Source organism: Anarhichas minor, unplaced genomic scaffold (assembly GCF_050575085.1).
Source record: "Anarhichas minor isolate MPS153535 unplaced genomic scaffold, ASM5057508v1 ptg000024l, whole genome shotgun sequence".
In the NCBI taxonomy this organism is placed as follows: Eukaryota; Metazoa; Chordata; class Actinopteri; order Perciformes; family Anarhichadidae; genus Anarhichas; species Anarhichas minor.
Window position 1 is genome coordinate 631,679 of NW_027466470.1, and position 25,822 is coordinate 657,500.

General features: G+C 40.3%; 2 protein-coding genes and 1 pseudogene across 2 annotated transcripts; all 3 read right to left on the reverse strand.

Moving 5' to 3' along the window:
• Positions 1–127: 127 nt before the first annotated feature.
• On the reverse strand, positions 128–15,495 carry saga (S-antigen; retina and pineal gland (arrestin) a). Its single transcript, XM_076097218.1, has 15 exons — positions 15,448–15,495; positions 14,546–14,606; positions 14,358–14,402; positions 13,482–13,681; positions 12,060–12,119; positions 11,906–11,973; positions 11,201–11,336; positions 10,677–10,761; positions 10,455–10,527; positions 7,117–7,254; positions 3,067–3,144; positions 2,446–2,460; positions 2,253–2,305; positions 1,432–1,441; positions 128–251 (listed from the first exon to the last, which is right to left on the reverse strand). The coding sequence occupies exons 1-15, from the start codon at positions 15,493–15,495 to the stop codon at positions 128–130; spliced, it is 1,194 nt and encodes a 397-aa protein (XP_075953333.1).
• On the reverse strand, positions 8,082–9,450 carry LOC142956772 (nuclear factor 7, ovary-like; annotated as a pseudogene).
• Positions 15,496–21,036: 5,541 nt separating the features above from the next.
• cldn15la (claudin 15-like a) lies at positions 21,037–24,940 on the reverse strand. Its single transcript, XM_076098490.1, has 5 exons — positions 24,724–24,940; positions 22,133–22,297; positions 21,883–21,964; positions 21,646–21,759; positions 21,037–21,118 (listed from the first exon to the last, which is right to left on the reverse strand). The coding sequence occupies exons 1-5, from the start codon at positions 24,938–24,940 to the stop codon at positions 21,037–21,039; spliced, it is 660 nt and encodes a 219-aa protein (XP_075954605.1).
• Positions 24,941–25,822: the final 882 nt, after the last annotated feature.

Sequence of the window (25,822 nt, forward strand, 5' to 3'; positions counted from 1 at the left end):
TCTGAAGTACGCCTAAGTTGTACTAAAACATGCAAAAACACAGGTATGGTCCTTTTAATTAAGTCTCAACTTCACACAAACTCTGAGGCAAGTTTCAGCCGTCGTCACTCTGGTCGAATCTCTTTCTTTATGTCTCTTTGGGCGCGATGTCGTCACCACCCGACACGTTTCCATCTTCGTCCTCGTCATCGACCATCCCCTTCAGGTACGAACGCTTGAACTCCTGGAACTCCATCTCCTCCTCCATCTCACTGCAGATGACAGCCGTGTTATAGAAGAGCTGCTAGCATTTGATATCATAAAGGCACAATAGTGAGATTTATCACATGTAGACAGTCGGGTGAAGCTAAAAACAGACTTTAACTCTAATGAATCAGACATGAGGCGACCTTCAAGCAAGCAGGGACCTTTGACTTCCAACCTCATCCGGATTATTAAATATTTGATGGCACACCACACTAATTTACCATTTGTTTGCAGTGTTTGACCAGTTTTTAGCACAGACTGTATAAGACGTGGACGTAGTCATGGTCACGTCACCCATTGGTTTGTCGGCTGCTGTTCTGAAGCTTTAAGTTTGGAATTTTGGCCGTTGCCATCTTGGTTTTTGCAACCAGAAGTGACCCGAGAGGGAGGAGCTAAGTACAACCAAACTGACTAAGAATTTTTTTAGGCGACCAAAATGTTACAATTAACTTTCATGAAGTGAAAACACTGAAAGAGTTAAAGTTGTAAGACGAAAAGACGGACAACGCCGTGTTAGAGACCTGTCAATCACAGTAGCCCCGCCCCTAAAGCATCCCCTGCTTTATGGTCTGTTTGACTCTAAATGGACCATAATGTACTAAATGAACATCAGGCTGTATTGAAGAAGACTTGAAACTAGAGACTGAGACCATAAACTCATGTTTACAATGTTTACTGAGGTAATAAATCAAGAGAGAAGTAGAGTCATTTTCTCATAGACTTCTATACAACCAGAGGAGTCGCCCCCTGGTGGTCACTAGAGAGAAGTAGAGTCATTTTCTCATAGATTTCTATACAACCAGACTTCTTTTCTCTGTTAGTACGTTGAGTCGAGTGACTTCACATCATTTTCTGTGTTTCTATGACCAACTTCAACCTTAGCAGAGGTTTGATGAACCAGAACAATATTTTCCTTTTAACCGTCTGAAATTTCAATGAAACTGACAAAATGTAAAAAAGAAAAAAAGTGCACGAAAATTCTAAAAGCAAAGTACAAACATAGGAAGGTTGCCACTGCTGATGAAGACACAGAGATGTTAACAGGAGCTAATAGCTGGATTCATTCATTCATTCATTCATTCATTCATTCATTCCAACTCCAACAGACTGACGCTTCTTTCATCCAAGATTAAAAACATTCAAAGTAATTAATTTCTTTAATCGTTGATTGGAAAACCATCTTACCTCTCCTTCACTGTTGGCAGCAATAAAGAAAGAAAATACATCGAAAACCAGAAGGTTTAGTTTGTCGACTTCCTTTCATCCGACAACAAACACATTTATGTACATATTTTATTTATTATTTTAGAGTAAATAATGCTGTTAACAAAAGGATGGATGGATGGATTGATGAAGAGATGGATGGATGCATGCATGATGGATTATTGATGGATGGATGATGGATGGATTGATGAAGAGATGGATGAATGCATGCATGATGGATTATTGATGGATGGATGCATGCATGATGGATTATTGATGGATGGATGGATGGATGATGGATGGATTGATGAAGGGATGGATGGATGATGGATGCATGATGGATTATTGATGGATGGATGATGGATGGATTGATGAAGAGATGGATGGATGCATGCATGATGGATTATTGATGGATGGATGCATGCATGATGGATTATTGATGGATGGATGGATTGATGATGGATGGATTGATGAAGGGATGGATGGATGATGGATGCATGATGGATTATTGATGGATGGATGATGGGTGGATGGATGGATTATTGATGGATGATGGTTGGATGGATGATGGATGCATGATGGATTATTGATGGATGGATGATGGGTGGATGGATGGATTATTGATGGATGGATGATGGTTGGATTATTGATGGATGAATGATGGTTGGATGGATGGATGATTGATGGATGGATGATGGTTGGATGGATGGATGATGGATTATTGAAGGATGGATGATGGTTGGATGGATGGATTATTGATGGATGTATGGATGGATGGATGGATGGGTGTGTTCTTTCCTTACCTGCATCAGGTTTGGGATGCATCAGTTTGAAAGGAACTTCCAGACCGACCTCACTGCATTACAAACAAAAACAAAGTGTTTCTCACTGCAGTTTATTAATGAATGAATACACAGTACATGATGTAACAATTATATATCACTTTCTACTATTCTACTTACTACTGTTGATGAAAACAAGTCAACAGGAACTCACCTTGATCCCATCATCCTGAGAACACGACAGAGACAAAGATGAAAATTGGAACAGAGAGAATAAAAAATGATGTTGAATGTTTTGATTTTAACAAAACAAACAAAGACAGCAAACATTTGAAAGTTGGCAACAGTCAGGAGCCGGTGAGTTCAAACTCGGTCCAAAGTAATGAATTTCTACGTCCATCAGTTACAGAATAACATGATTCATTGGGAGTCTTTGTGTTTGTGTCCCCAAATTAATGTAAGTCCAATATTCTCTCTCTTTTAGCTCTGTTTTTGGTCTCCACCACCATATCTAGCTAGTCTCCTACTGTGGCTGTGCCTTTTTGTCGTAAAAAATTTAATAAATGCCTCAAAATTTCACAAAAAAACGTTTTATGCTTGAATGAGGAAGTTGGTGTATTGATGAAAATCAAAAAGCAACAAAGTGCAATGGACATAGAGCTAATGGATAAATGATGATGTTCATAAAGAATGAGAAAACGTGAGATCTGGTGGAGCGATGAGGAGGCTGTAACCTTCCTTACAGAAATGTCATATTTCCATCAGGTTTTCTAATATTAAATGTCTTTACTGGGAAACACGCACACACAAACATACACAAACACTTGCGACTGACCCTCCGACGATGAGCTTCACCATGATTCTGTATGAAACCATGATCCCCATAACTTCCTTCAGCACACCGTCTTTGACACTGAAAGTGAAAACAAACACTTCTGATAAAAGACATAATAATCTGACTCAATGACCGAGCTGTCATTTAGGAGGCTGTTCTCATGCATCATCTTTAGCTATTCCTAGGAAAATGAATGTGCTGTAAACTGTAGATATCCCAAGAAATAAATGTGCATGTAATTCTACGTAATCATGAACGAGGAAGGGGGGGTGTATGGGTCAACAAAAGCAGGAGACCGCTGTTTGTGCTCCTTGTGAAACGAGAAGTCAGTAGTTTTGTTGCTTGAACCTGACCAAGAAGTTCACGATCTATTCCTTAACTTAACTGAGTAGTTTTGATGCTTAAAACGAACTAGTTTGTTTTTCTTGCCCTAACTGAGTAGTTTAGTTTCCCCAAATGAGACTAAGTATAATCTTTTCCTAAACTTGCTTCGGTAGCTTTGTTACATAAATCTTACTCAGCAGTCTTGTTGCCTAAATCTAACCAAAAGCTAACAAAGTATTTTACAATCTTGAGTTCTGTTGCTGAAACATAACAAAGTATTTCAAGTAGTTTTGTTGCCTAAACCTAACTAAGTATTTCACAATCTTTACCTGAACTTACATTAGTAGTTTTGTTACCTAACTAACTAGTGTTATTGTCCAAATCTAACCAAGTAATTTACGTTATTTTCAGAAACGTAACTAATTAATTTTGTTGCTTAAACCTAACCATTTCCTTAACTCAACTAAGTAGTGTTTAGTAGTGTTTAGTATGTTTAGAAGTGTTTAGTAGTGTCTAGTAGTGTTTAGTATGTTTAGTAGTGTTTAGTATGTTTAGTAGTGTTTAGTAGTGTTTAGTAGTGTTTAGTATGTTTAGTATGTTTAGTAGTGTTTAGTACGTTTAGTACGTTTAGTAGTGTTTAGTAGTGTTTAGTATGTTTAGTATGTTTAGTAGTGTTTAGTAGTGTCTAGTAGTGTTTAGTATGTTTAGTATGTTTAGTATGTTTAGTAGTGTTTAGAAGTGTTTAGAAGTGTTTAGTATGTTTAGAAGTGTTTAGTAGTGTTTAGTAGTGTTTAGTGTGTTTAATATGTTTAGTATGTTTAGTATGTTTAGTAGTGTTTAGTATGTTTAGTATGTTTAGTATGTTTAGTAGTGTTTAGTATGTTTAGTATGTTTAATAGTGTTTAGTAGTGTTTAGTATGTTTAGTATGTTTAGTATGTTTAGTATGTTTAGTAGTGTTTAGTATGTTTAGTGTGTTTAGTAGTGTTTAGTAGTGTTTAGTAGTGTTTAGTAGTGTTTAGTGGTGTTTAGTAGTGTTTAATAGTGTTTAATAGTGTTTAATAGTGTTTAATAGTGTTTAGTATGTTTAGTATGTTTAGTAGTGTTTAGTAGTGTTTAGTATGTTTAGTAGTGTTTAGTAGTGTTTAGTAGTGTTTAGAAGTGTTTAGAAGTGTTTAGTATGTTTAGTATGTTTAGTATGTTTAGTATGTTTAGTAGTGTTTAGAAGTGTTTAATAGTGTTTAGTAGTGTTTAGTGTGTTTAGTATGTTTAGTATGTTTAGTAGTGTTTAGTGTGTTTAGTATGTTTAGTAGTGTTTAGTAGTGTTTTGTAGTGTTTTGTAGTGTTTTGTAGTGTTTTGTAGTGTTTTGTAGTGTTTTGTAGTGTTTAGGATGTTTAGTAGTGTTTAGTATGTTTAGTAGTGTTTAGTAGTGTTTAGAAGTGTTTAGTATGTTTAGTATGTTTAGTAGTGTTTAGAAGTGTTTAATAGTGTTTAGTAGTGTTTAGTGTGTTTAGTAGTGTTTAGTATGTTTAGTAGTGTTTAGTAGTGTTTAGTATGTTTAGTAGTGTTTAGTAGTGTTTAGTAGTGTTTAGTGTGTTTAGTAGTGTTTAGTATGTTTAGTAGTGTTTAGTAGTGTTTAGTAGTGTTTAGTATGTTTAGTAGTGTTTAGTAGTGTTTAATAGTGTTTAGTAGTGTTTAGTGCAGAGGTAGCCAACACGGTGCCCGCGGGCACCCTGTCGCCCGCAGGGACCACGTGAGTCGCCCGCAAGACATGTTCTAAAAATAGCACTAGTCACCATGGAGCTCCGTCTAAAATTGTAGTTGCTGTTCTTTTTTAATCAAAAACGCTTGCATTAGTGTAGATTTTAAAATGACAATATTTCTTGTCATAAGAGAGTTGGGTACCCGGAGGTGCACGGTGGACAGCCAGGACGAGGCCGCCGCACTAGGTTTTCAGGTTCCGAATGGCGGGCGCTTCCCGTTGGCGCCAGACGCGCGCCGCGAGCGCACCCCGTCGTCAGGTCCGTAAATCCTCGGAACAGGCCGCGGGGCAACAACTCAGGGGTGGCGGGGGTAGAGGCGAGGCAACGCAATCCGACCGAAAAGGCCCAGACTAGAGGTTTGAACGCGGGCGCCCGAAGACGCTCGCGCGCCTCGGAGGGTTGGATCCCCCGCTCGGCTATAGACGAGACTTTTTACTAGTTTCTTCATGGAGAAAAATGTACCGTTAGAAAAGCTGGTGTCGGTGACAACAGACGAGGCTCCCACGATGACGGGCCGGCATGCGGCTTCATTGCGCAATGCAAAGGTGACCCAGACTTCGCAAAATTTCTACATTACCACTGGATCATTCACCAGCAGGCGCTATGTGCAAAAGTAACCGGCTTTGATCATGTGATGATACAAAAATATCAGAGATGTGATACCTCTGACTTTCAAATGTTGAAACAGATTAACAGAAATAAAAGTTGCATGTTTAAATATGTATGTGTAGCTATACCATCATTGTTGTGGAAATCATTATTAATAATTATTGTTAGGAATAATTAACTGACATGTGATCAAACAGTCTCTTCACATATATTATTATTATTAAGGTGATCTGTGCAACTTTGTTATTGAGGAAGTTTGTATCAAATAAGTAGCCCTTCGTACTACTCGGTACCCTTGAAGTAGCTCTCAGTTTAAAAAAGGTTGGTGACCCCTGGTTTAGTGTGTTTAGTAGTGTTTAGTATGTTTAGTATGTTTAGTAGTGTTTAGTAGTGTTTAGTATGTTTAGTGGTGTTTAGTAGTGTTTAGTGTGTTTAGGATGTTTAGTAGTGTTTAGTATGTTTAGTATGTTTAGTAGTGTTTAGTAGTGTTTAGTAGTGTTTAGAAGTGTTTATGGTGTTTAGTAGTGTTTAGTATGTTTAGTAGTGTTTAGAAGTGTTCATGGTGTTTAGTAGTGTTTAGTATGTTTAGTAGTGTTTAGAAGTGTTTAGTAGTGTTTAGTAGTGTGTAGTATGTTTAGTAGTGTTTAGTATGTTTAGTAGTGTTTAGTAGTGTTTAGTATGTTTGGAAGTGTTTAGTATGTTTAGTAGTGTTTAGTAGTGTTTAGTAGTGTTTAGAAGTGTTTATGGTGTTTAGTAGTGTTTAGTATGTTTAGTAGTGTTTAGAAGTGTTCATGGTGTTTAGTAGTGTTTAGTATGTTTAGTAGTGTTTAGAAGTGTTCATGGTGTTTAGTAGTGTTTAGTATGTTTAGTAGTGTTTAGTAGTGTTTAGAAGTGTTTATGGTGTTTAGTAGTGTTTAGTATGTTTAGTAGTGTTTAGAAGTGTTCATGGTGTTTAGTAGTGTTTAGTATGTTTAGTAGTGTTTAGAAGTGTTTAGTAGTGTTTAGTAGTGTGTAGTATGTTTAGTAGTGTTTAGTATGTTTAGTAGTGTTTAGTAGTGTTTAGTATGTTTGGAAGTGTTTAGTAGTGTTTAGTATGTTTAGTATGTTTAGTAGTGTTTAGTAGTGTTTAGTATATTTAGTAGTGTTTAGTGTGTTTAGTAGTGTTTAGTGGCCTAAACCTAACTAAGCAGTGTTGTGGGCTAAACCTATCTTAGTAGTTGTTTTGGTGAAACATAACTAAGTAGTTTTGTTACCTAAACCTTATTGAGTAGATGTATTGCCTGTATCTATCTATTGGATCTACGGGATCCACCTAACAACTGTTTTCTTTTAAAGAGGCTGGATGTGCTGCTCACATGCTCGATGACGCCAGGTTGGTGTCTTCATGCTTCAGCTTGCCGTCCAGAGCGATGCCCCTCCTCTCCCTGTTGTTGGCCAGCAGAGGCAGCAAGGTGTAGACTTTCTGCAGGGTCGCTCCAGGAGACACCGAATCCCTGAGACACAAATGAGCATTAAACTTTGGTAGAAAACACAGAATACAGTAATGTACAATGACCTCTCCATGATTTTACTATCGAGCATCCAAATCTTAAATGTCCTCCGGCTCACGTTTGAAACTCTTCTGAAAAAGCTTTGAGGAATGTTAAAAAATTAGGGAAGCTAAACCAGGAAGTGTAATAAAAACATACGAGGAGCAATTTTCCTTCACTGTAACATTAAAATTGATGTCATTCACACTCAAAACAAAATATGAACCAAAGAGACTTCTGTAGTTTTCTGACTAATAAAATTATTTTATTGAGACAGAAGAACAAACCTTTAAGATTAATCAAATAATAGTTATAGTGGCAATGTTACCTTAAATTTAACTTCAAACAACAGACAAGTTATATCATGAAAATGAAGAACAGACAAATTAAATTATTAACTGTAAATACAAAGATTCTTTTTTCCAACTGCATATTAAGAAATAAAAATAAAACAAAGAGGCAAGCTAAAAGCACGTTCATTTAAATGTTAATGTATTTGTTAGGATTTGTCTTTATTATCATATTTTTAAGAAAGACTTTGTTTCATTGAAAATATGTGAGACCTGGGAACAAGATGACATCACAAAAGAAACTCTGTGAACACAACTACAATAAGTACAGCGGGTCAAAGTTAAAGCAGGAAGTGATGTTAAAAACCGTTTGGGTCATTTCATCCACAAGAAGCCTTTTTAAAAGAAATAGTTCTTCAAGGATGTTGAAAGTTTAGCTGTTAAAAGGCATCATCATCATCATCATCATCATCATCATCATCATCATCACCATCATCATCATCATGTCTGTTGTTCTCCAGTCACAGAGACCTTCACTGGTAAAACCTTCACTTCATCACCAGTACATATAAATGGAAACATCGTCTCAGGTAAAGTGTGTGTGAAGGTGTGTATGTGTTGGTTTCAGGATCAGAGAACGACAGCTTTCCTCTGTTCCAGTCCAGATTTACTCTGATCCTCTGGGGATACTTCTGGACTTTGAGAACGAGTTGATCTGATGATGGAGACTCAGCTCTGTATTCACCAAACCAGAACCATATTCTCCATAATCCAGACAGTATGTCTCTCTTACTCTGGACAGACTCTGTTAAAACACCCAGAGACCAGTCTGTACTGTCTCCAACCTGGACGTCCCAGATGTGAGTCCCTGAGTTAAATCCCTCAGAACCCAGAACAGACCAGTATTCATCAAACCTCTCTGGATTATCAGGAACCTGCTGTTCCTCTCCTCGTCTCACACTGGTCAGATCTTCAGACAGGATGAGGTCTGGATGAGCAGCGTTTGGGTCCAGAATCACAGGAGTGTAGGAGACCATGTCCTTCATCTTGTTCCAGATGTTGAAGACCAGGTTGCCCAGGTGTTTGGCCTGGTCTATCAGAGCTCCTGAGAGCAGCTGTGGATCCTCCAGCAGGGGGCGCTGCTGGACTCTTTCCACTGCAGCCTTGTAGTTGTTCAGGAATGAGACGTCTTCAGCTCTCAGCTCGTCCTCTGTGGCTCTGACTGTGTGTGAAAGAGCTGCTATCTCTCTGCTCAGAGCCTTCATCATCTGACTCTTCTGCTCCTCTTCCTCCCTCAGTGCAGCCATCCTGGCCTCCTCTTCCTCCTCTAGAAACTGGTGAAGCTTCTTAAACTGCTCCTGAATCTGCCTCTCTGTGCGTCGGGCCTGGACCTTCATGTGTTCTGCTGTTTGATCAGACTTCACTTTAGGTTCTTCATAAACCTTTAACTTCTCCTTTAAGGGCTCCAGAGCTTCCTGAAGGTTCTTCTTGTGTTGTGGAGCAGCTTCATCGATGGGTCTGAATCTGTGCTCGCTGTGTTTCTCTGAATCTCTGCAGACGAGACACACCGGCTGCTGATGGTCCAGACAGAAGAGTTTGAGTTCCTCAGAGTGCAGACTGCAGAGAGGCTCTGAAGCTCTCTGATCTCTCTGCTGTAGGAAACTCTCACACAGGTTCTTTAAAGTGAAGTTAGGAGGTACGAGTTCGTTTGAATGTCTTCTCTTACAAAGTGGACACTCTTGGACTTCTCTGTCCACCAGTTCTGCAGACAGACTCTACAGAAGCTGTGGCAACATGACAGGATGACGGCATCTTCAAAGACCTCACAGCAGACAGAACAGCAGAGATCTTCCTCTGACCTGGAAGCCATTTATTCCGTGAGTGAAGCTGTGAACTCAGCAGAGTATCAGCCAGTCGTCCTTCACTCCCTCCTTCTCTTGAGATTCCACTTGAAGTTGAACTTTCTTCTTGTGAGTCTCCAGCAGGTCTAAGAGGCAGTACTCCAGTCTTCCCTCCTGTAGTTCTCCTTTCTCAGTCTGAATGGCAAACTTGTTGTCAAAGTGGTCTTTCTCTTCTCAGTGAGGCAGAATACTCGTATCAGTTTCCTGGTTCGTCTCAGGTTAGTTTGATCTTTATCAGTCCAGAGGTCAGTTTTATTCCGTGTGATGAAGCAATAGAACTTACAGACCACGTGGTCCTTCTGTTAATGTTCACCAAGGTCTAAAAGTCTTGTGAGTGTATTTACAATACGTTGCTTTCTGAATACTCAGGACTAGAAGTAGTTATAAAATCTGATTCTTAGTTTGTTTGAGCACTAAAGTTAAAACCCAGGTTCCGGTTGCTGGTATCAGTACCTGGTTGAGCAGCTTTTGCAGGTTAACAATCATATTAACAAATAATCTCTCATCACACGATGCAAACATGACTCATGAGCCAGCATCATATAATACAGAGTAATTAACAGCGTTTAACTTTGGTTAGATAACAACAGGTTAGTGACCCTCGTACTCTCTGTCACGTTCTTTGTTACAGTGTTTTATTTCTCAAAGCTGAAATCTATCAAAGAAGTTCAACACTCATCAATCATTGTGACTAAAAAAGGCACAAACCTCCATGTTTGAGGCGCATCTTTCTTTCTTCCTTCATATTCAAAACATATCTTAATTATTGAGGCTGTTAAAGTTATATTTATATTTTCTTTATACAACCAGAAAACTGTCACAGAGAGAAATGTCTTCCTGATGTGACAGAGTTGGACACATGAAGTCAGCTTTTCTTTTTGTGACAGACAAAAGAACAACACACTGATTTAGATCTACAGACGTGATGATGATGAAACCTCTCTCTGTAATTCAGTAAGATGTAGTTATTTACCCCGGTTCCTCGATGGCCACAGATTTGACGTAGCTGTCATTGGAGTACAACACCACCGTGGAGACCTGATCCACTGAGGAGGACGAGAAGGAACAGGACTTCCATTTACACTTGTTCATGCAGAAGAAGTTCAGACATTTAGCTTCTCTGGCTTCATGCAACTTAAATGCATCTGTGCATGTCTGAAGTGAAGAACGTCCCTCTAATAGCAGTCGTGTTTACCAGAGACGATGACGTTCTTGATGTTTTTGCTGGAGTTGTTTGTGACGCTGACGTGCACTTTGACGGGCTCACCGTGGTAGTATGTCTGGAAACAAGATGCAAGGCCAGAGAGCTTAAACAGCACATCATCTGTTCATACTACTGACGATGCACGAGGCTATTTCAATATAAAGTTCTTTACAAATATCTAGTCAACAAGCTGATCTAGAGAAATAACAAAACCCCCTGATGTTCAGAGTTAAAACAGTGTTGATCAGAGGATATAAAAGGCAACACTTCTCATGATAATAATGCACAATAGATGGGCTTGAAGCACAACAACTCTGTATTTGATCAAAGCGCTAGGTTTCATTAAGTCCTTTCAGACGGAGGTGTGACGAGTTATATGAGCATGATGTGCATCAGCCATGAAGAAGATGCTGCAGCTGCTTTTGAAATAGTACAACTTTCCTGACTGACGGCTGCTGACAAACATTCACAACATCATGTTACTGTTTAAAGATACAAATAATGAAGAAACGCACCTCTTTGTCCAGACTAGCCGTGACATGCAGCGGTTTGTCCGACATGACAAAGTCCCTGGTGGTTTCTACAGATGGCGGCGCTCCCTCTTTCTCTGGACCATACTGAACCTTCCTGATCATCAGCTTCACTGAGCTCCTGTTGGACAAAGAGAAACAACCGTTTAAATAATAAAGATGTACAAAGTCCGGGTGACACTTATTCTGAATCACTGCTATCTTAGTGTTGGGAATGAAAGAAAAAGGTGATCTGAGGTCTACGGATGAGTCTCAGGGCCAACACATCCTTTTACATTTTGACTTTTGAGATCACTTCAGTAGTAGTGCCAGGTATAATACATTTAAAAATAGATTCATTATTTTGATAAATTAACATTGATATGTTGAAAAAAAGCTTGAAATGTTGTGAATAATGTTTAAATGTTGATAAAAATGTTGAAATGTTGAGATTAAAACTGAAATGTTGAGCATAACGTTACATTTTTGATCAGAAAGTTACATTTTGAAAATAATGTTGAAATGTTGATTATGAGTTAAAAGTTGTGAAAAATGTTGAAAAGTTTAATGTTAAAGTGTTGAGTATGAAGTTTTATTGTTGAACATAAATAAAACTAGAATTAGTATTATGACATTTTGACTTTCTTCTCTGAATATTCCCCCTATGTTTGTCCCTTATCCTCTCCCGTAGAGGACAGAGCTGAGACTCACCGTTTGCGTATTTTAGCGTCCTGACTCTCAGCGCTGAACGCTTTGATCTCAAACTCCACGGCACATTGCTGCAGAAGAAGAGAGAACAGACGTCACCAACCTGGGATGCGTCTGCTTCATCAGCACCAGTTAGATTCCCGTGTCGGGATCTTACCTTGCCGACATCGTGCGGTGATGGCTGGAGAGCCACTGAGCAAGGCAGGTTGTCAGGAAACTGAGAGGACGAGAACACAAGTCATCAGACTTTACGTTGTGCTTATTGAGCCGATACAAAAGAGATAAACCCAATAAAACACGTTCAACAAGCAGTAAATAAATAAATAGAAAACAGTTTTAAGACCCAGTCGGACTGGATTTATGTCTCCATGGGGGGGGGGGGGTGTTTAACATTACTGGTCAGTTATGTGTGTCAATGCTAATAATTAATAATTACATGAACACCATGTGATTAAATCATCAAATACATTGTTTTTCAAGAAAAGGAAAAAACAATTAAATATATCAGACTGTCTTCAGTATTTACTACAGTGTATACTAATCATCAAAATATATTGTCTTTACAGTTAATACACAATAAATCAGTGTGACTTTTGTACTAAAACATATTTTAACAACGATTCTATACTTGTGGTTTTATTATCATCCTCAATGTTCACAATTCATCTTCATGTTTTGCAGCTATGAAGAGATTCTGTGTTTCATTGGGCGATGTATTGTGAGACAGCAGTATTACCGCCTCAATAAACCATTCTGAATACTGACTAAAGTCTTCAGTTTACTTCATCCGGTGTGAAAACAATACATGTGTAACGGGTGTAGTTAGGACCCAGGAGCAGTACGACAACACCAGGACTGGTATGAGTTGAGTTCTTTTATTTGCATCACACGACAGGCAGAAGATTCTCTGGAAGAATCCAACAGATTTCTCGTGGTCAAGGACAGAAGGGCTGAGTAAGTTACCAGGGCAGAGGCAAGGCGAGGTAGTCCGGGACAGGCAGGGTCGGCAACAGGGAATCAGTCCAAGGGTGAGTGCGGGAAAGTTGCGCATGAATGCAAAGAACGATCTGGCAGTGAGTGTGTCTGAGGCAGGGGTTTAAATAGTGAAGAGGTAGAGTGAGCAGGTGAGAGTGATGAGCTGATGAGGTGAGTGTGACTGGCAGGTGCACTGAATGAACTAATTAGGTGAGTGAAAGGTGGAAAGAAGTGACAGAGCTGTGACAACATGCTAATCCTCCTTTCAATTAGTGTGCAGTCTGGAGTTGGGACACTTGTTTTCATAGTCAGTGTGATATCTTGGTTGTCTTTTTGTGTCTCTTTGTAGTTGTTTTGTGTTTATTTGTAGTCTTTTTGTGTCTCTTTGTAGTTGTTTTGTGTTTATTTGTAGTCTTTTTGTGTCTCTTTGTAGTTGTTTTGTGTTTATTTGTAGTCTTTTTGTGTCTCTTTGTAGTTGTTTTGTGTTTATTTGTGGTCATTTTGAGTAACAATCTGAAGTATTTCACGGAGGTAACGAATTTCTTCTTCCTGACAGTGCAGCTGTTATAAGAGCGCCCTCGTGCAGCGTGATCTCTCGTCTCACCTCGAAGAAGAACGGGTAGGCGTCGTCTCCCAGCTTGCGCAGCAGTCTGGCCTGCGTCCTGGTGTGGATTCCCTTCTCGCGGTCCAGCAGAGGCGGGTACACCTGGCGGGTGGACAGGTACAGCTCCCTGCGGAAGGCGATTCCCATCACGTCCATGTCGTCTCTGCCGTACCGAAAGGTGCAGGACAGGGTGACGAACACTGGAGGACAGAGGACGGACGATGTGTCTGATCTGATCACTAGTCTGATCAGGGATCAGTGAGTAGAACGTGGAGAGAAACGTGGAAATGTTTCTGCTCATCTGTCTGGTTTGAAAGTTGTTTCTGTTCTGCGATAGTTTAACAATATTTCACTGTAAATTTGAGTTTTGACAATCGTTGTAAATTACATCAGTTATTAGTTACATTAATTACACAGCCAACTAAATATTCATCAATAGCTAAATTGTGAAGGTGTAACATGGAAACATTCATTTCAAAATAAAGGCAAACAGGAAGCAGGATCTGAAGAGCTGCTTCTGATTCTCTTTAACTTGAACTCTTTAACACAGTTTGACATGAAAGTAAGAAGTGCTGTTTGTCCAAAGTATGTTCCAGTAAAGTGAACAAAACATAAAAATATATGTTTAGATTCAGTGAGGATCTGGATGAAAATATACAGAAAATATCTGTAATTCTGTCAGAAATTAAATTATTTTTACCGCCTTCGAGCTTCAGGGGAACATTAAGCTTCATATGGAGAGACTGAGACTAAAAGCATCCACAAGAGGCTTCAGTTGTCTCATGAAGTAAATCTTTCTTAATGTATTAGATGTGCGAGGTGAACTTTGAACTCAGCATCCTGTAATAAGGCAGAGTGGTGCGTTCAGGTACTCACCTTTCCTCCCCTGCAGAGCCTCATGATCGATGAGGATGACGCCATCTAGAGGTAAAAAGGGTCAAAGAGCTTTTATATTGAGTTCCACCAGGATGATCCCAATAAGGGCTGCACAATTATATCATAATATCTTATATTATATGATATATATATGTGTGTATTTTATGTTTATTAGTGAGGAAACTCACCCACTGGATCCACAGAGTCGACTCGGTCCACAAAGTCTCTTCTCCCCATGTAGACTCCAACCTTTAAGAACAGAGTCGATTATTGTTTTAAATGTTTTACAGAAAAGTAAATTACATCAGTTTCTAACGAGCTCTCTCGGGTTTAATCTGCATCTTTTTATTATTTCTGATTCGTGCAAACATCAAATCCACATTAAGATCTCTGTTCTAAAACAGACAGTAATTAAAACCTTAAACATTAAGTTAATTCGATATTTACCAGGTTTTACACTGACAGTCAGCTGATGTAATATTATATGAACACAAGATATTCATGTTGCTGTAATCTGAAAAGCTTTCATCAACATGTTTCATTTTCTTAAAAACACAGATATGTAAAAGAACGTCAAGCTGAAGACTTCTGTGCATCAAACATTCATAGAACATCAACATGTAACCGACACAAAGCTGTCGACTGAACTCACGTTGTGACTTTGTGTCGACCTCCTGAGGATCAGCTGATCAGCTGATCAGCTTCATGTGATTAAACTCAGTGAGACGGAAAATAATTCAGTGAAAGACCAACATTCACTGATGAGCATAAGACATGTGATCAATAAGGTTTCTGTTCCTTTAAAAAGCTGCACAAATTACACTAAAGTCATGTTTTTAATTTCATTCGTGCAACATTTTATTAAGGAAATATATATTTAAATAAACCTGGTTTCATCACTCAGTTCTTCTGTTGTGGTGTCTTTTGTTTCTCTGCTCCGAGGTCGCCCTGTGTTTCCTGTTTTACTTTGTACTTTTAGATAATTGTGTGTTTCCTGTTTTACTTTGTACTTTTAGATAATTGTGTGTTTATCAGACTCCCTGTGTGTGAAAACCTTCTTGATTCTCATGAGTTCACATGTTTCACTCACCGACTTGTCTTTGCAGATCTTCTTGAATACGACATGTTTTGGACTCATGTTGGTTCAGAGAGCAGCGGGTCAGCGCAGCCTGAGAGACAAAGAGACAACAAGCTCCTCTGTGATTCAACAGTTCAGAACACGAGGGACGCATTTGAATTTCACCTCCCATCAAAGTCCTGGATCAGTGAGAGGAAAACACGGCAGCAGGAATTAAATGTGATAAAACTTTTATACAATCAATGACCCGTCATAAAATTGAACTCAAACAACTCATATTTGACACGATAATCAAATCCTTGAACCCGGTTTGATCCCAAGGAAACTGACAATACCACTCTGCATAATGAGTACTTTTATTTTTGGTACTTTAAGTACATTTTAAGTATATTTAAATTTTTTTACTTTCATTTAGCGTTGGTTCTGGCGCCCCCTGTGGACTAAAGCTGTAGTGTCTCTGAGCACCAGAGTCCCTTTAGAAAACCTCTCATTTTACTGCAGCAGGTCTGACAGTCTGCCCCTCTCAGTCCTGGTTCTGGTTCTCCCGTGCCTCCCTTCCCTCCAGCGGGTCCAGCAATACGCAATAGGAGGAGGAAGAGGAAGAGGAAGAGGAGGAGCTACTGCCGGGAGCTGAGCTCTCCTCCTCCCTCCAGAGCTCCGGATCTGGGTCTGTCCACGGTGGACCGGTCTCTGCTGGAGGATCTGGGTCTGTCCGCGGTGGACCGGTCTCTGCTGGAGTCTGAGCTGAAGGAGGTTCTGGTGAACCTGCATGAGTTCATCTGGTTTCATCAGAATCCGACCCGGTGGCTCCGATGACGAGCATTAAGAATAACTCTATAGAAACAGACCATCTTCTCTCTGATGGTCTCACTACTGATGGAGGTCTGATAGAGGATCAGGACTACACTGAGACTGGTTCATATAGAGGATCAGGACTACACTGAGACTGGTTCATATAGAGGATCAGGACTACACTCAGACTGGTTCATATAGAGGATCAGGACTACACTGAGACTGGTTCAGGACCAGGTAGAAGTTACTGTAACTTTAAGTATTGAATGTTGGACTTTTACTTGTATTTCTAAACTGTAACATTAATACTTTTACTCAGTAAAGTATCCGAGTACTTCTTGCACAGAATACACTGCAGAGAATACAGTACACACACTTGTATATATTTTTAAATGTCCCAGATGTCTACACATCGTTTTAATAATTACAGCCTCAGAAGTTGGTGAACACATGAATAACGACAGTTTATCTCCTTCAGGACTCTGAGTCGACTCGCAGTCGTAACATTCTGTCGACTAATCGATTTGTAGATTTAATCTGATCCATAAAACTAAAGTTTCTCATCAAAGAATCACACGAAAGCTCCACTTTAAATCTTGTGTTCATACGTTTCTTGGAGATAACATCGTAGAGGAGCTTCTTAAATAAATGACTTCCTGTTTCTGAGTTAGTTTAGTTTGAGATGTGAACAGACTGAACTCTGAGCTTCTTCATCCTTTAGAACCGTCTCACATGTGTTTCTACTAAACACTTCATCAAATCTCTCTGGATTTACTTTCATTCATTTTAGAATAAAAATAAATAAATAATCTGAGAAATGTAGATTTATTTTTTACAGACAATCTGTAAAACTCCAACTCACACGTTCAAAAGAAGCAGCTGTAAACACACATGTAACGGTAAATAAGGATTATTTCACAGCATTATATACATTTATATTATATTTGAAATTAATGAATCATCTTCTTATTTTCTAGTCAAATCAAATCAATTTCATTGAAATCCCAGATTGTTCTCAGAAAGATTGAAAAGATGAACAAACTACAGAACGTTAAGATGTTCTGTAGTTTTTGAGTCTTTCTCATATTTCTTTAGAACAACTGAAAACATGTCCGTGATGTCATCATCCTCTTCACCACAGAGAGAGGAAGATGCTGGAGCTCATTTCAGATATTCAGACGAAAAACAAACCAGAGAGACTCACCTGTAGTTTACTGCAGTGATGAAGATGAGCAGTGATGAAGATGAGCTGTTGGACCAGACGGTCGTCGGTCAGAGAGGCTCTATAAGTAAACACCTGCTGTCCGTCACAGCCGCCCGTCAGCCAATCAGGTGACCCGGCTGTGAACTTTGACCATCCTCCTCTTCCTCTTCCTCTTCCTCTTCCTCCTCCTCCTCCACGAACCACAACATCCAGACAGACGGACCGACTTCCTGTGAATGAGCCGACTGAGAGGATTGAAGCTGGTTCCCCTTCAGTCAGCACAACGAGTCGGATTAGAGAGACGCTGATGGAGAACACACAACAACAATAAATAAAATATATTTAAAAACATAAAAATATTATGCAGAAATGTACAATTCAGAAAAAGATTAACCCCCAACAAAAAAGATAAATAGATAATAAATTATAATTACAAAAACAATATAAATAGGCATTTAGGTAAAGTACGGTTTATAGTTTGTGTTAAAATAATGTTAGCACTCATTAAAAGGTGGCCTATCAACATTTTGTTTGTTTTTATGCCCCTTTGTTCAGAGTTATTTTTTCCCAGGAATGTTCACTTAGTCCCGCCCTACTGTGCTGTGATTGGTTAGTACCTCTCTGCAATGATTGGCGGATTATCTGGCGATAGCAATGTGTTTTCCTAGAAGTGGACGTTGTCATCGTGACATCACCCATTGGTTTGTGGACCGATGTTTTGAACCCAAGGATTTGTCATTTTGGCCGTCGCCATCTTGTACATATTTTTGTATCACCGTGTAGCCCCGCCTCTAAAGCACCCCCTGCTTTATGGTCTGTTTGACTCTAAATGGACCATAATGTACTAAATGAACATCATGCTGTATTGAAGAAGACTTGAAACTAGAGATTGAGACCATAAACTCATGTTTACAATGTTCTCTTCTACCTTTTCTTTCCAAAACACTTGAACGTGCTGTCTCTACTCAACTGTCTTCCTATCTCCACCAAAACAACCTCTTGGACCCCAGCCAGTCCGGGTTCAAAGTGGGTCACTCGACTGAGACAGCCCTCCTTGCGGTGACGGAGTCGCTTCACGCAGCGAGAGCGAACTCTCTCTCCTCTGTCCTGATTGTCCTGGACCTGTCTGCGGCATTTGACACTGTGAACCACCAGATCCTCCTCTCCACCCTCGAGGGGATGGGCGTCTCAGGCTCTGCACTCTCCCTGTTTGCATCCTACCTGACAGGTCGATCCTACCAGGTGACATGGAGGGGGGCCGTGTCGGAACCACGCATGCTGACTACGGGGGTTCCACAAGGTTCAGTCCTGGGCCCCCTTCTCTTCTCGCTCTACACAACATCTCTAGGTTCTGTTATTCGCTCGCATGACTTCTCTTACCATTGTTATGCCGATGACACCCAGCTGGTCTTGTCATTTCCCCCGGTGAGACTCAAGTGGAGGCACGCATCGCTGCGTGCTTGGCTGACATCTCAAAGTGGATGACGACACACCACCTCAAGATCTACCTGGACAAAACAGAGCTACTGTTCCTCGCGGGGAAGGGTTGCCCGCACCGGGACCTGTCCATCACCATTGATGATACCGTGGTGATGCGAACTCGGACTGCGAGGAACCTGGGTGTGACCCTGGATGACCAACTGTCGTTCTCAGCAAACATTGCATCAGTTACACGCTCCTGCTCTACAACATCAGGAGGATTCGCCCCTTCCTCACTGACGAGACAGCGGAGTCGCTGCCCATCTTTCATCAGGCTGAAGACTCACCTCTTCAAGAAGTACTACCCTTAGCCTTCCACTTAGCACTTACTTAGCATCTATTGTATTCATACTAGCTTATTGCACTTATTGTATTCATATTAGTTTGTGGCACTTATTGCATTCGTTTGTTTCTGCACTGTACGTTGGCTCTGGTTTATGCTCTTAGATGCTTGTTTGAAGAAAGGAGATGCACTTATAACTTCTGGTGACTAGTAGTTCTCTTGAATACCGATGTTGAATACACTTATTGTAAGTCGCTTTGGATAAAAGAGTCTGCTAAATGACTGTAATGTAATGTTTAGACAACAAAACCACAACGTGGTGTTGACCACCAGGTCTTCTGGTTAAAGGTCCTGTTTGTTGGACTCGTCCACCATTCGTCGTTTTCTTAGATATTATAAACTACGTCACTGACTCTAGTTTAGTCAGATTGATTTAATTTAGGTCTCCACCATTAATAAGGTTCCTAACTGACTTCCCATTGACATTAATTTCATCCTTAACAAGACAGAAAACGCTTATATTTTGTGCCGCTTGTACACGAAACCAATAGATTGCATTTTGTGACTATTTCACAAACTGCCATGATACCGGGCTGGAGCAAGATGAATCACATGTTAGAGGTACTAGCCAATCACAGCACAGGAGGGCGGGACTAAGCGGAACACTCTCGGCCTTCTTAGTCAGGATGTGAGCGGGCAGAATAAACCGAGATGTGTTCAAGCTTCAGTGTGAAGGTTGAGCAGCAGGTTTGATCCAGACCTCGGTCAGTGTGAGGAGGTCTATAGATAGACAGAGAGGTGCAGCTCTAATCCAGTGTTCTGCCCGTCAGCAGGTAAACAGACAGGTGGATTACCGACCTGCAGCGCAGTCATCATCATTATTACACAGCAGATTACTGCACACACACACACACACACACACTCACTCACACACACAAACACACACTCACTCACACACACAAACACACACACTCACACACACACACACACACTCACTCACACACACAAACACACACACTCACACACACACTCACACACACACACACTAACGCACACACACACACACAAGAGATAACACACACACCCACACACACACACACACACACACACACACACTCACACACACACACACGTTCACACACACAGGAGATAACACACAGTATGTAAACGTGTGTGGGATGAACTTTAAGCCTCTTTTATTCAGCATTCATGATCATTTATTGAAAACACACTAATATGCAGTTGTAACCAGTTATGAGGACATTTTAAAGTGTTTATAAATGTTTTCTATAAAGACGTTTATTGTTCCTTCGTGTTAGAGGCTTAAAATGACCAAAAGTGTATTTAATATAAATCAAATTATGAATAACATGAGTTTCATCATCAGGCACTTTTAAAAAAACATCCAAAAAACACCAAAAACCTAATTATTAGGTTTCATAAAAACTTTATTTCGATAATAATAAACTCCACACAGAATTACAGAATCACTAACCACCATGTTTGTGTTCTCTAGATTTAGATTTCACAAAAAACTCTTTAAAAAAATAAGCAAATATTTCAAAAGGACAGAAAAATAACTACATGTCCACATTTAAAGAGACATTATACTACATGTCCACATTTAATGAGACATTATACTACATGTCCATATTCTATGTCAGCAGACATGTTTGTTTTCAGTAATCATCACTTCGTGGGGACTGTCCTCCCATTTGGGGACAGACAGCTGGTCTCCTTCTTATTTTTAGGGTTAAACTTTGTTATAGTAGTTTGCTGGAATCAGGACGTCAGGAAGCGAATGTGAGACAGAACAACGTCCTCAAAGTGTCCGGATGTGCGTTCAGACGTAGGCTCTGGCTGAATCTGGATCCGACTTGGCGGTAGCCGTGTAGACCCTCGGGGGTTTGTTTCCATAGAAACCGCTGCAAAACAAGAGACAGGAAGTCAGATGGAGTCAGAGACGTGAAAGGAATTGGTTTAAATGGCAGAACATCCCAGACAGGCTTTGGACGTTTCTTTTTCTTTGTATGAAAATGCAGAGAGGAGGATTTGTCGCCCCCTCTGGCTGTGAGAGTAATTACACAAACACAGTGGACGCTGATGACAAATCCCTTATTATTTAAAAAATATGTATGAATAGCAAATTATACAATTCAAAATTTAAAACATGTATTATTCTATTAGAAATATAAATCAGAGAAAAAGTATTTTCCTCTGAAACCATTTGAGCGGCTCTTTAAACCTCCTTTAAGTCTTTTCTTTGCTGACCTCCGCTGGTTAAACTTCCCACCTGGCTGCAGTGATGTACAGGTGTACTCCAGGACGCTGTGACATCACTGATGGGTGTGGTTACAGGTGAAACTCCTCTGACCACACCCATCAGTGATGTAACAAGAGACTTACTCACACGTTACCGTTTAAAGAGAGAAGAACTGAGGCGTGTTCGTACCTTTTCTTTCCGTCAGGTCTCGCTCTCTTACAGGCGGAGCAGAGGAAACCTCCGCCCAGTATGGACAGACAGGCTCCGCCCCATCCCAGGTAGAGACCAGTACTCAGCTCGAACCTGAGGACACACAACACACAAACAACTGTTACCACACAACACACACACACAACCTGCAGACACACAACTACACATGTCCCTGTGTCGGTCTGAACTCTCGATGTGTGTTTTGTGTCGACTCACTTCACTCCACCAAAGAACGGGTTGTGGAAGTCCTGCACGACTCTGTAGGCGTACCAGGAGACGGCTATCATGCAGCACAGACCTACAACACACAAACACGAAAACACAATAACACCAAACTCCTCTCTGCTCCTTGACTGCTTCTGGTCATTCTGGTCATTTTGAAAAAGAAAACTCTGTTTGTTAAAATAATACATTCACTAAAGTATAGAAACTAAGTGGGTAAGGTGCAGAAGAAAGGCGGACTCACCTGCGATCATGCTCAGGACGCCTCCGCTGACGGCGATCTTGGCCTTGGACTGGTCGGTGGCCGAGCCGATCTTGATGCACTTGAGTCCGAGCAGAGACACGATCATGGAGCCGAGGCCGAGCAGCAGAGACATGATCATCAGAGCGCGACTCGCCTGGATGTGAGCTGCAGAGAGAGAGAGAGGGGGGGGGGGGGGGGTTCATGAAGTAGATGTTTGTGAAATGATCTCAGCCTGAAGAGCAAAACATCTGCAAACTGCTCCTTTAAGCATAAGGATGGAACAGAAGAGCTTAGAACCAGTAGAACACAGAGGAACATCTGTGTTCACGAGGTTAACAAGTTTAACAAGTTTAACAAGTCTGCAACTTTTATTACTAAGAAAAACTGTGAAATTAGAAAAGATGAAAAAAATATATATTATATTACATAATAAATAATACATCAAATTGAATGCATATATATATATACGTATATGTATATATAGAAACACAATGTGCAAACAAAAATTTTTTTTGCCAGTATTTATATATTTTGTGACAATTTTATTCTAATCCAAAGAAACATGTATTAATTAAAGGCCTTTAAGACTCTTTCAGGACTGTGGAGCTCTGAGAATAAGTTTCAATCCAATATTTCGGGGCCGGTGTCTCATGTGTCTCATGTGTCTCGTGTCTCATGTGTGTCATGTGTCTCATGTGTCTCATGTGTGTCATGTGTCTCATGTGTCTCATGTGTCTCGTGTCTCATGTGTCTCGTGTCTCATGTGTGTCATGTGTCTCATGTGTCTCGTGTCTCATGTGTGTCATGTGTCTCATGTGTCTCGTGTCTCATGTGTGTCATGTGTCTCATGTGTCTCATGTGTGTCATGTGTCTCATGTGTCTCGTGTCTCATGTGTGTCATGTGTCTCATGTGTCTCATGTGTCTCGTGTCTCATGTGTGTCATGTGTCTCATGTGTCTCATGTGTCTCATGTTTCTGTCCTAACGAGTCTTATGTTAGTCTGAGTTTGTATTGGAGAAGAAAGAGAACAGGAGGAACGTTCACGCTCTGCTGCTGAGTCAATCATTGACTAGATGACGTCTCGTGATCATAGAAACCAGCCGCTCCTCTTTACGAGTTTCAAGCTGCTAACAAAGAGGCAGAAGGGCTGAACGATGACTCACACGGTGGAATATAATCACATTTAATATCTGTGTCTTCTCTCGAGCATAGTTATATAATAAGGCCTCTTTTCAGCTAATAAAACTCTCACTCCTCTTCTGTTCAAACTCACAGAACTTTATTCTTTAATTCTCGCTGAGTTCCCAAACAGCTAAAATATAACGAACATGAGCTGAAGTCTAAAATATGAACAAAATATCAATGATATTTGAGTTTTATGGAAAAAAAAGTCTTATGTTTAATTAAACAAAAGTACATTAAAATATGTGTACGTTTGACCAAAAATGAGTTATTTATCTGCAGAAAAATAATTTTATATATATTTTTTAAATATATACTGAAATAAAAATAAAAAAAATGTTTAAATAAATTAAAATGCTTATAAATATTATTAAATTTTTTGTTATTTGTCTTGATATTTCCAGATGTACTCATCATAGTTCCACAATTTTTATTTACTTAATTATTGTTTCATTTATTTGTCTTTATAATAATCTTAAAGCCATGTTTACATCTAACCCGAGAGAGCAAAGATTCAACAGCATCAACTGAACTGAAGTGAGAATAAAGACGAGAGTTTCCCTCCATTTTACGGACAGTCGAGGCTCAAAATGGCGCCCAGAAGACAATCTTGTGACACGTCATGAGAGGAAACACAACGTAGAGACAAACTAACTTCACTCATATTTACTATGGAATCAAAAATCATGTTTTGTATGAAGTTGTGTTTTCTTTACAACAAACGGTTTAATAACTGATCTTCTTTCTGTTTCAGGCGCCGAACCTTTGTCCGTGAATCCAGCGACCTTTGGACGAGTATCTGTGAGACGCTGCCACGCGGCCCGACGGCCTGTTTACTGCACGACGGAGTCGCTCTCAGAAGAATCACCAAGAAACAAGTTTAATGAGCGTTAAAGGCTCCACTGATCAGTGAACAGAAGGAGATAATTCATCTTTAATAAACCTGGATTACTGATTCCCTTCAGCAGCTCTATGACGTCATGTGGACGAGGAAGTTGATCTCAATGAGTCTCTTCATCTCACTGAGTCTTCTTCCCTCTTAAAATGTATTTATTTCTTTAAAAAAGGGAAGAAAACCTTTTACATCATTTAATTTATAATTTATTTCTAAATCATATTTAAAGTTGAGCTTCTCAAAGATCCTTACATATAACAAAGTTGGGATATTAAAATTTGATGAGAGTATCTGTCTGCCTTTATTGAGTCCTTATATCCCGTTTTATTTATTCATCTTTCATATATATATATATATATATATATATATATATATGTGTGTGTGTGTTATATCAAAGACTTGTTTCTTTCTTAAATGTCCCTTACATGTCTGCTCTTTGTCCTCTAACAGAATACAGGTTCCCTATGAACATCAGGGTCTTTAGATCTCAGCTGGTTCAGTGTTCTCGTCTTACCGGGGAGGGCGAGCATCGACTCAAAGTCTCGGCACTCGGCGATGCCGGCGCTGTTCTCGGCGCAGGAGTGCCACAAGTTCTCAAACTGCCTCTGGGAGATGATGACGCTGCCGGACACGGTGGAGATCTTCCAGTAGTCGTTAGCCAGCGACGAGCCGGTGATCAGCCAGCTGACGAGGCACATCACGAACCCGGTCGCTTCCACGGCCGTCGACATGGTTGCAGATGCTCGGAGTAACAAGAAATCCCAAAGGCCTGGTCTCCCTCGGTGAAGTCAGAGTCAGGTTCTGTCGGAGGCTCTGGTCTCTCTCCTGCAGCTTGTTAATCTGACGCCTGTGGCTCTAACGGGGAGAACTTTACCCTCTACCAGGGGCCATAAACCGCCGGGAGCCGCTCCCTCCAGTTCCCCCTCCGCCTCCTGCTCAGTATTGATCACGATGATGATGATGACGATGATGATGATGATGACGACAGGGACAGTGTTCCACCACACCTCAAACAACCTTGAAAACCATCCACGGCTGTTTGTGGAGACGAGTCCTGCTTTGTCTTCTGGAGTCAAAGCTGCAGGAAACACGACAGCAAAGTCACGTTAGTGAACTTCAATGTGGGGAAAAGCTGTGGAGGAAACGTGTAGAAGTTAAACCTGACAGTCCAGGTACAGAGGAGGTCCAGGTACAGTGGGGGTCCAGGTACAGTGGGGGTCCAGGTACAGAGGGGGTCCAGGTATAGAGGAGGTCCAGGTACAGTGGGGGTCCAGGTACAGAGGAGGTCCAGGTACAGAGGAGGTCCAGGTACAGTGGGGGTCCAGGTACAGAGGAGGTCCAGGTACAGAGGAGGTCCAGGTACAGTGGGGGTCCAGGTGGACTGATGGGTCCAACTAACGCAGGACTTTCACCCAGGTGACTGCTGTTAGTGTGTGTGATTTATTTAAACTCACATCTGGGCTTTAATAACGTCACAAACATTCTTCTTTTAAAGTTTTACTGAACAGAACTAAGTGTTTTTGTTTCTATATTTGTATGAATCACAAACTGCGTGTAAGAAATAAGAGTTAGTCGTCGTGACGTCATCGATTGGTTCGTGGACATTTTGAAGT